The following is a 10897-nucleotide window of genomic DNA, read 5'->3' as shown; positions in this document are numbered from 1 at the left end:
CAGCCAAAAACAAAATAAATAATTTTTAAAAAAAAATTTAAAGAAAAAACAAAACAAGCGCCTACAATGTGCCAGGCATGTTCCAGAAGCTTTACTGATATTCACTTTACATAATCCCCTCACCAGCCCCATGAGCTGGGCACTATTCCTGCCCTCCTTTCCCCAGCGAGGAAACTGAGGCTCCAGACATCACTAGCTCAAGTTCACCCAACTACTAAGTGGTGGGGCCAGAATGTAAGCCCAGGCCACCTAGATTCTGGGTCTGCCTGTCAGGGGTTGAATGTCCAATGTCTGCATGAGTGTGACCATCTGCGTGTGAATATATCGACATACATAACTCATTTAATAATAATTAAAAGCAAAGGCTCTGAAGCCCCACAGGCTACATTCTTATCCCAGCTCTGCCACTAATTTGCTGTGTGACTCTAGGCAAGTGACTTCACCTCTCTGGGCCTCCATTTCCTTGCCTGTAAAATGATAGTTCCTACCTCATAGGAGTGTTGTGAGAATTAAATAAGTTAATATGAGTGCTCAGAAGAATTACTCTTGTTATTGTGTGTGAGGAGCACCACGTGCATCTATAGTGAGGATGTGTGTGTCATGTGTGTTGGTAACCATGTGAAGGTGTGTATTTCTATCTGCAGGTGTGTCTGTGCGTGAAGCTGTTTCTCCGTGTGGCGGTGTGTGTTGCTGCTTGTGGGTGGATGTCTGAATGCCTGTGTGCCCCTGTGAGTATATGTGTGGATGTATGGGCCACCTGGGGCGGGGTGTGAAGGTCTTTGGGCAGCTAGGGTAGGTATTTGTGTGTCTCCTTTATTACGTGGGAGAGGAGATGAGGGGCTTGGACAGGACAGGAATGAGGGGTCACTCCCTGTCTGATGCTGGGGCCGAGTCACTGCCTGCTGGTGGTTGCCCTGTCATCTCCTAGTCCCCGTCCCTCCTCCCAGACTGGTTGCAGACAGAGGGGGCGTGGGGGAAGAGGTGTTTGAGGCTGGGCTTTTGTCTGGAAACCTCAGTCTCCCTGTATTGTCCCCCTGTCCCCTCAGCCTTCCACGTCTCCCTACCACTTCCCCACTATTGGGACAGAGAATCAAGACTCTCCTGGGAATTAGGAACCACCCAACCCCTCCAGCTTGGCTTCATACCTGCTGTGTGACCATGAGCCAGGCCCTCCCCCTCTCTGGGCCTGTGGGATTCAACAATTTTAAAGTGCTTCGCCCTCTGTGCCCTGGCTGGGCCAGGCTCTGCACTGGGAGGGAAGTGCCAGGAAGTCAGGTTTCTGAAGCAGCTAGTGAGATCCTTACCAGTGGATGCCTAAGAGTTGGAGGCTGTGGTGTCCGACATACCCTAATTAGATTCTTGAACTACATTTCCTAACTGGGTGGCTAGGTAAGCAGCTTGATCCTCTGAGCCTGGGTTACAATAGTGTATGCTGTGAGCAGACAGGATAGGTCTGCAAGGCTTATAACTCCCCACCAATGGAACTGTCATTTAAACAATCCCAACACCCAGGTTTTTCAGGGAGTTTCACTGAACCAGGCAGCTCTCAGAAGTCAGGAAGAGAATAGGAATCCTGGGTTTGAATTTCTTGATGGGTTGGGATGAGATGGGATCTTGGGCAAGTCACAAACTCTCTATCATTTTCCTCTTTTATAAAATGAAGATTTTTCCTCCCTTAACCTTCCAAAGCTGTTTTAAGGATTGTAAATCTTGTATTGAAAGGCTTAGTACAAGAGCCAGTATTTGGTAAGTGCTAAATACATGGCATCTATTATTATTATTATTTCATCATTATTATTACTATTATTATTTATTATGCCCCCACACACATACATTATTTCTGACTACGGATAGAATTATAAAGCAGAAAGGAGAGGTTAACAACACCATCAGCAGGAGGGACACTTCACCCTGTTTTATTCCCCATCCCCTCCAAACCCGCGTACCTCCCAAACGCCGCCGGATCTCTGGGGGCAGCAGGGTCCAAGACACACATCCTTTGTCCATCCGGGAAAAGTGAAGCTGAAGCTCAGAGAGAAAAGACATTTTTCAAGGTCGCACAGCCAGTCAGGGCAGAAGCTGGTATGAACCTCGGGACTCCACCCCCACTTCCACTTTCACCTGGAGCATCACTGCCCCTCCCACCCGGCTCGGGACTCAGTTTCCCCGCCTATGTGACACCACAGAGCCAGAGTCTGCTTTTGGAGATTGACCTTATTCTTGAGAGAGGGCGCTGCACCACCAGGGGAAATGAGAGGGGCGGCCAGAGGTGAGGGGGACCCCCATCTGGGGTCTTTCCTGCGGGGATCCTCCGCTGGGTCAGTCTAATAGCCTATTAATATCAGCCCCCGGGGCGGCGCTGCACTGCGCAGGCGCGGGCGGGTTCCGCAGGAGTGCGGGGTGAGCGCACGAGCGAGCGAGGGATTCCCTCTGACGTAATTGCTAGGATACCAAACAAACACTCAGCGGCGCCGGCCAAGCTCCTTATATGGCTAATTGCGTCACAGGAACTCCGGGGAGACCAGGCCGGGATCCCCTCCCGCCGAGTGCTTCAGAACGCAGCCCCCAAGACCCTCAGGGCCGCGAGGGTGATGCAGGTGATAAGATCGAGGCTAGGGCAGGCCTCTTGCCAGACGGTGCGGGGCTGGGTTCACCAGGGCCGGAGATATTGAGAAGTTCGCGGAGCGCGGGAAGGGTGACGTAAGCAGGGGGCCGGGCCCCGGGCATATAAATACAGCGGCTCTGGGCTTCATTCATAAGACTGAGAGCTACGGCCAAGGCTGGGACACGCGGAGCTGGGACTTGATTGTTGTGGTTCTTCGTCTTGGGGGCTGTGAAATTCAGTTTATTTTTTTTCCGGAAAGTTTTTGGAAGGATTCTTCTAGATAATTCTACATTTTATTTTGGAGGATCGACTTACTTTTTTTCGTCTTCCTTATTACTCCCCTCCCCCTGTGGGACCCGCCGGACGCGTGGAGGGGACCGCACCCGAAGCAGATTCTGTACAGCAGGACAGAGCTTTCCGCCTCTGGGGGAGCGATCCCCCCTCACCCCCGGGTCCTACGGAGCCTGGACTTTCAGGAGGCACAGCGGCATCTTGTGGGGGCCTGGGCACCGCAAAAGAATTACACAGAAACTTTGCCTTTGTTGGAGCGGGACGCTGCCCCCATCCCGAGTTTCCCCGGACTCTCACCTTTCTTTCCCCCACCCGGCCATAGCCTTGGCTTCCCGGCGACCTCAGCGTGGTCACAGGGGCCCCCCTGTGCCCAGGGAAATGTTTCAAGCTTTCCCCGGAGACTACGACTCCGGCTCCCGGTGCAGCTCCTCACCCTCCGCCGAGTCTCAATATCTGTCTTCGGTGGACTCCTTCGGCAGTCCACCCACCGCCGCCGCCTCCCAGGTAAGTTCTAGAGGGTTGGGGTGATGCTTTGTGGTTTATAATTTTTTTTAAGTCAAGGGTGGAGCGAGCAATCCCCCCACCCCAAATAAAGACGCGTCAAAATCCAGTATCTGAGAGGGGATAGGCTCACGGCGCACTCTGCAAACTGCAGAGTCCGGACGTGCTTGCAATTGGTTGTGTGCGTGGAGCGCAGGGAGGGAGCACAGAGGGGTGAGCTTTGGGGGTGGGGTGAGTGCGCCGTTCAGTGCAACGTGTATGAGGTAGCAGGGCTAAGAACTTTTAGCCGGCTCGGGGACTGCCCCCCACTCAGGTCACCAACCTGAAGCTAGCGCGGTTAGGCAGGTGGGGGAAATCCCGGGGAAGCTTCCAGTAGCCTCCTCCCTTTTTCCTCCTCCATCCGAGCGCCTACTCCGGCGCCGGGTCACCCTCGAACCAGTGGGAAGGCGGGCCTCGAACCCTCGGTGGCGCTGCCTCCGCCTCCAGCGCGGAGACGTAACGGGGAACCCGTGCGTAACGGCTGACGCGCTGGAATCCTCCGTCTGACGCGGGGCACGCACGGCGCGTGGCGCCCCCTTCGTCCGCCCCGCCCCTGACGTCCCGGGAGCGTTCTATTTTGGAACGCCGGGGCCACGTTGCTAAGGGAGGGGGCAGCCCGGCGTTCCGATTGGCCGCCGCGGCGCAAGCTTTGGCCAATCAACTTTCCCTTCCTATTTGTAGGGTGCAGTTTCCTTCCCCCAGTTCGTCCCCGGAACCCGTGGTTCTTCGGCGCTAGGGTCTCTTTTACGGGCCTCTAGAGGCAGAGCGAGGGGATTCCTGTCGCCACAGGAGCGATCTTCTGCGACCCAATGAGTCCGCAAGGACCTTGCCGGGATCCTGTCCCTCCGCTCTCAGGGTCCGAGGGTGTCTGTGTGCCGGAATTTCTTTGGGAGACATAGTGACCGTCACCCACTTCTCCAGGCACACACAGACACATTCCCACTCCCTCTGCTCCAGACGCCGGGTGTCTCCGGTTTGCCCGAAGACAGGACTAGAACCGCTAGCCCTAGGGGAACCAGCCAGGTGGTCTCCAGGAGCCCCGCCCCCTCTGGGTTTCCAGGACGCTGATTGGCCAGCGAGCCAGCCCGTCCCTCACCACGCCCCCTGGGAGAGTAGTTAAGCCTTCCGAGCAGTTCTAGGATTACATTTTGGGGGTGGGGGAGATGAACGGTGCTTGGGCTTGGGGTCTCAGGACCTACACCACTCCATCTCCGCGACAGTCTGAGGGAGCCTGGCTGCTCACTTTCTCTCCTTGTCTGCCCACCGTAACCTGTCGCTTGTCAGTCTCACTCTGGGGAGAGACAATTACTTGAAACGTTGTTCTAAACTCCTAGGCCCGTCCCCCAACACCCTTTTAACTGGAACCCCCGCCCCTGCACGGGGGTCTCATGGACCCTCCAGTCTCTCATCCCCTCGCTCAGAGGGGTGTGTATATGTGTGTGAGTGTAGAGGGAGGCTTAGCCTAAGGCCTCTCCCTCTCCCTCCCCTTGCCTCTGGGGTGGGGGTGGGGTGTTGTGGCTGTGTGTGTGGCTGTGACTCCATCCCGGGGGTTCTGTCACCCGGCTGTGTCCAGCCTCCTCCCCACCCCCCACACCTAAGAGTCACCAACCCGGGGTGTGATTCACCACCCGCTGGAACCGTGCAACCTTTCCCCGAGGAAGAAGGAGGAGGTAGAAGCCAGTTGCACAGAAATCCTCTCATTAACCACTGCGTCACGGTGTAGTGGAAGGGTGGGTGTTGTGGCTTTTTGCCTGTGACACACACATCCACACCCGCTGGCCCTGTGCTCACTCACAGGGTCGGTGTGTGTATGTGTGTTGGGTGTGTGTGTGTCGGTGTCTCTGTTTGTGTGTCTACGCCTGTGTGTGTATGTGTCACCCCGTAGGAGTGCGCCGGTCTTGGGGAAATGCCCGGTTCCTTCGTGCCCACGGTCACCGCGATCACAACCAGCCAGGACCTCCAGTGGCTCGTGCAACCTACCCTCATCTCTTCCATGGCCCAGTCCCAGGGGCAGCCACTGGCCTCCCAGCCCACAGCCGTTGACCCCTATGACATGCCAGGAACCAGTTACTCCACGCCGGGCATGAGTGGCTACAGCAGTGGCGGAGCTAGTGGCAGTGGTGGGCCTTCCACCAGCGGAACCACCAGTGGACCTGGGACTGGACCTGGGCCCCGCGCAGCCCGAGCCCGGCCTAGGAGACCCCGAGAGGAGACGGTGAGTAAAGGGCATCAGAGCTTGCTCTGGGCGTGGGGGCGGGGGCGGGGGAGGAAGCAAGAGAGGCAGGAACTTTCCCACTGTTGGGGTGAGGGACCATCTGCAGCCTCAATGCTGCAGAAACCCTATCATCCTCCCCACAGTCAGTGAGGTCTAGAAGATTCTTTTCTGACTCCTGGGGGTTCTTGAAGAAGAGGAGGTTCGGGGTGGATGGGGAGGAACACGTGTCCTCACATCTCACTACCTCTGTCTCCCCTACTCAGCTCACTCCAGAGGAGGAGGAGAAGAGAAGGGTTCGCCGAGAACGAAACAAACTGGCAGCGGCAAAGTGTAGGAACCGGCGAAGGGAGCTGACTGACCGACTCCAGGCGGTGAGGATGGTCCCTGGGGTGGGGTGAGGGTATGCTGAAGGGGGGCTCTCTCCCCATCTTCTGTTACCCACCACCACCTGTGCCCTTATCCTGGACTGAGAACCAGAGGTTCCACATGTGGAACTAGATACAGACAGGGTCACCCAGCTCATACACGCAGGCCCTCACATACTCCTGGCTGCGCCCTGTCCTGGTTTATGACCCCGGCTCCCCCCCACCCCACACCACTTGCCTGGCCTTCCCTTCATCCTGAGGGGACATATGAGCGAACTTTAACACAGGGGTGCTCCAGTCATTTCCCCTTTTTGGTCTTGAGCAAGCGATAACCCATTTTTGCCTCAGTTTCTCCATCTCTTCAACCCCTCAGTGAATCTCCCAGGTTCCTGCTAGATTTAACATTCTGGAGAGTCTGTGAAACGAAATTCTTTGATTCTATGTCAATTCCCCCACCACCTGCCCCAGCCACCCGTAGTTCTCAGAGCTTGGACTGGTGGCCTCTGCCATGATGCCCCTCTATTTTCATGCCCTACCTCAGTCTGAGAGTTTTCTACTTTATGCTTGCAGGGGGTGACCTGCTAACCCTGGAGGAAATCAGGGAAATCCTTTACTTCCCTGAGCTACCTGGTCTCTTCCCTGGGAGGCAGAGGGGGAAGCGTAGCAGAGGGGGAAAGGTAACAGAGGGGAATAGGTGGCCTTAGAAACATATAACGATCGTTCATTCACTCAACAAACCTCTGAGTGCCTCTTGCAATCAGAGACTTCCTATGTGTACCTGGCCCTTTCCTAACCATCCACTGGACAGTTGGGGAAACTGAGGCTCCTAGAAAGCAAGACCCTTGCCCCAAGTCCCATAGCACACCAGGCCTCCATCTCAGGGGGTCTTTCAGTCCAGAGCTGCCTTCCGACCCTGGGCCTCAGCAGTCAGTCTAGGAGAGATGGCTTCAGCCATGACTCACCTTCTCTAGTCGCTCATGGCCTTTTTCTCCTTCCTCGTTCTTCTCCGCGACCTGGCCACCCGGGCCTCAGGAGACAGACCAGCTGGAGGAAGAAAAGGCGGAGCTGGAGTCGGAGATCGCCGAGCTCCAAAAGGAGAAGGAACGTCTGGAGTTTGTGCTGGTGGCCCACAAACCGGGCTGCAAGATCCCCTACGAAGAGGGGCCCGGGCCGGGCCCGCTGGCGGAGGTGAGAGATTTGCCGGGGTCAGCATCCACTAAGGAAGATGGTTTCAGCTGGCTGCTTCCGCCCCCGCCACCACCGCCCCTGCCCTTCCAGACCAGCCAAGACGCACCCCCCAACCTGACAGCTTCTCTCTTTACACACAGTGAAGTTCAAGTCCTCGGCGACCCCTTCCCCGTTGTTAACCCTTCGTACACTTCCTCGTTTGTCCTCACCTGCCCGGAGGTCTCCGCGTTCGCCGGCGCCCAACGCACCAGCGGCAGTGACCAGCCTTCCGACCCCCTGAACTCGCCCTCCCTTCTCGCTCTGTGAACTCTTTAGACACAAAACAAACAAACACACAAGGGAGAGAGAGATTTGGAGGAGGAGGAGGAGGAGGAGGAGGAGGAGAGGGGAAGAGACAAAGCGGGCGTGTGGCCTCCCTGCCTCTCCTGTCTGACCCTCCGCTGCCACTGCCATCGGACAGGAGGACTTCCTTGTGTTTTGTGCCGCCTCTTGTTTCTGTGGCCCGGCGAGACCAGAGAGCTGGTGACTTTGGGGACAGGGGGTGGGGAGGGGATGGACACCGCCCCCCGGCTGCCTGTCGGCCGTCTCGCTTCAACCCAACCTCTGGGGATGGGGGAGTGGGGGCGGGGGTGATGCCCACCTTTGGGCTGGAGGGAAAGGGGTGCTGGCGATGGGCTTTGGGGTGAGCTGTAGTCCTCTGCAGAGAGGCCCAACAAGGAAATGTCACAGGACCCCCAAAGAGTCTCCCACGCCCACCCTTCAAGGGGTGACCAGGCTGGTTCTCCCTGCTCGCCCCCCACCACGACCTTAGCTTATTTATCCAACATTTCCATGTGGGTAGATCCTCCTCGGAATTGAGCCCCCCTTTAAAGGGAAGTTGATGCCCCCCCTATGATAATCCCCTTCCCCCCCACCCAGACTTAGTCTGAAATGTGAACCTCCCTCCCTGACCGTCCAGCTGCTCCCTCCCAGCGAGACTGGCTCTGATTTGAATTTCCTGAACCCTAGGGATCCCCCGCACATTCAGCCCCCAGCCCTCTTTTTGGATTACAGTGTTAGTCTACCCTCCCCCACCGCCCGTCAGCCTCCCCTCCGGGCCTTCCTTGTTGGGCCTCTCTGATTCAGGCAGCAGGGGGCGCTGTGATGCCTGTCCCGCGGGAGTGTTTTATACTGTGAAATGAGTTGGCCGGATTGGGCGGGGAGAGTAGCCCGGTAGGACAGAACCCCTCTGGAGGGACTGTGCCGCCCACTCCCCAAAGCCCTTCCGTGGTCTCCCCTCCCCCACCTGCCTCCTCCCTCCCCTCAAAATGAGTTTGACTCAAGGGGGTGACAGAATCGAGAGGGGCTGACACTTACCCATTCGCGTGGCCTCTCTCCTCAGGACCCTCCTCCCACCCCCAGACCAAGCCCTGGCCTTTTCCTTTAAGGCCTGTCACTCTATCCCAGCCTAGGACGCCAATTTCTCCCTCCCCTCGGCACCCCACATCCTTTCTAGAAAGGGAGCAAGGGGAGATTGCCAGGGGGCCCAACGTTTTTCCGGAGAAGATTTAAAGGCTGAGGCTTTGAACCCGAAGGGGCTGGGCTCCCGCCGTCCCGGCTTCCCCTCCCCCAGCCCCAGCCCCAATTCTTGGTTTCGGCTCCCCCCGCCCCCCGCCCCCCGCCTTTCCCTGTGTTTCACCTCATGAGAATTTTATCATGAGGCCAATTGATATTTTTTAATATCGGGTGGGTCACGCCGCCCTCCGTGCTGCATGGAGAACATTCCACTGCCCCGTCCCGCAGCTCCCGCCCTGAACCCAGACCCCCCCCCCCCACCTCCCGTGGCTATTTATCCCTTTCCTGATTTCCGAAAGGCACTTATATCTATTATGTATAAATAAATATATTATATATGGGTGTGTGTGTGCGCGTGAGTGTGTGAGCGCTTCCGCAACCTTGTTCTAGGTCATGTTGGCCCTCAAAGCCATGCCGTTGAATTGGAAACACTGCTTCTGGAAACTTCGAGGCAGCCTGTCTTGGGCTGCCTCTGTCTCTAGCTGTCTCTTTTCTGATTGTCTCGGCCCCTCTGGTTGTTTTCTGGCCGTCTCTGGCTGTCTCTTTCCCGAGTGTCCCTTCCCCTCTGTCTTTTCTCTGCCTGTTTTTACCTGACCGTTTCCATCTGACTGTCCCTGATCCTCCAGCGGTCTTCCGACTCTGGGTTCGTTGGGGACCTGAGATTTTATTTTTGTGAGTAAGCCTGGGGGATTATAGATTTTTGTAATCTGTATCTTTGAGGATTCTGAGTGTGAGTGTGAAGCTGTGAGCAGGGCCTGCCCCTGCAGACCACAATTTATTGAATATCCAACTACCCCCACCCCATGCTGTATTTGTGATTCTCTTTTTGTATTTTGCACCTGACCCCTGGGGGGCTGGGGCTGGCTGGCACTGGGCCGCTACCCTCCCCTTCGTGGTTCTGCACTGTCGCCAATAAAAAGCTCTTAAAAGTGCATCCACCAAGCTTCAGGGTCTGTTTGCTCCTGACACCCATCACCTGCCTTCCTTTCAGCATGAAGGTGTGAGGTTAGATTGCTATGGGACTACACACGCACACACACACACGCTGGAACTCTTACTAGTGAATCAGCCAACAGCAGGATGGAGGGAGGCTAGACAGTCAGGAGGACTTCCCACACACACAGGCTGTACCTCCTCCTTGAAGAAGTAATGAGGCAGAATATAAGCCATGAGGTGTCTGATACCAAAATGCTAAAGGTCAGGGAGGTTTCCTGGTGAGGGAAGAATTTATACAGTGAGTCCCCTACATACAAACAAGTTCTGTTCCAAGGGGACGTTCGTTAAGTCCAATTTGTTCATAAGCCAAACAAAGTTAGCCTAGGTACCCAGCTAACACAATCGGCTACATAGTACTGCACTGTAATAGATTTATAATACTTTTCACACAAATAATACATAAAAAACAAACAAAAAATAAAGAAAACATTTTTAATTTTACAGTACAGTACCTTGAAAAGTACAGTAGTACAGTACAACGGCTGGCATACAGGGGCTGGCACCGAATGAACAGGCAAGAAGAGTTACTGACTGGAGGAGGGAGAGGAGGTGGGAGATGGTAGAGCTGAAAGATCGTCAACAATAAGAGACGGAGGGCAAGCTGCAATTTCACTCACGCCTGACGTTGATGGCACAGGTTCTGGTTTCTTGCTGGCTTCAATTCTATCTACCCTCTTGAAAAAACGATCCAGTGACGTCTGGGTAGTAGCTCTTTTTTGCTAGTCATCCAGTGATGTCTAGGTAGTAGCTCTTTTTTTCTCGTCATAGATGACATGGTAGCACTGGATTGCATTCTGAACGGCTGCTGCAACCTTCATGTATCATTGCATATGAACTAACTTACATGATTAGACATGCAAATGAATGTTCACATCTTTGAAAACTCACAACTTGAAGGTTCATATGTAGGGAACTTATTGTACTTGACCCTGTAATGTTCTGGGAATTGTCTGAGCAAAAGTTAGAGGTAGAAGAAGTTCATGCTGCTGAAGACCACTCAGGTATAGGGTAAGTCCTCAGGGTTATATGAGTCACAAAACTTGGATCACTTTTACAGTGAAGATCAGTTGCCTTTTGCTTTTTCACATGATCACTTCTTCTGGGTTTGGAACATATTGGGGACAAACCAAGATTGACTAAACC

The 10897-nt window shown here is 55.0% G+C and overlaps 1 protein-coding gene across 2 annotated transcripts; it reads left to right on the top strand.

Moving 5' to 3' along the window:
* The first annotated feature begins 2744 nt into the window (after positions 1–2744).
* On the top strand, positions 2745–9690 carry FOSB (FosB proto-oncogene, AP-1 transcription factor subunit). 2 transcript variants are annotated; one of them, XM_082438292.1, is made up of 5 exons: positions 2745–3400; positions 5322–5651; positions 5915–6022; positions 7049–7204; positions 7345–7480. In XM_082438292.1, exons 1-5 carry the CDS (start codon positions 3275–3277, stop codon positions 7345–7347), a joined length of 723 nt encoding a protein of 240 aa, XP_082294418.1. In that variant the 5' UTR covers positions 2745–3274; the 3' UTR covers positions 7348–7480. The 2 variants fall into 2 exon arrangements, with proteins under 2 accessions (XP_082294418.1, XP_082294417.1); XM_082438291.1 differs by having other exon boundaries at positions 7049–9690.
* The last annotated feature ends 1207 nt before the right edge of the window (positions 9691–10897 follow it).

Source organism: Balaenoptera physalus (assembly GCF_965194825.1).
Source record: "Balaenoptera physalus genome assembly, chromosome: 19".
Taxonomy (NCBI): domain Eukaryota; kingdom Metazoa; phylum Chordata; class Mammalia; order Artiodactyla; family Balaenopteridae; genus Balaenoptera; species Balaenoptera physalus.
The sequence above is the reverse complement of the archived record's forward strand: the minus strand, read 5'-3'. Positions and strand labels throughout refer to the sequence as shown.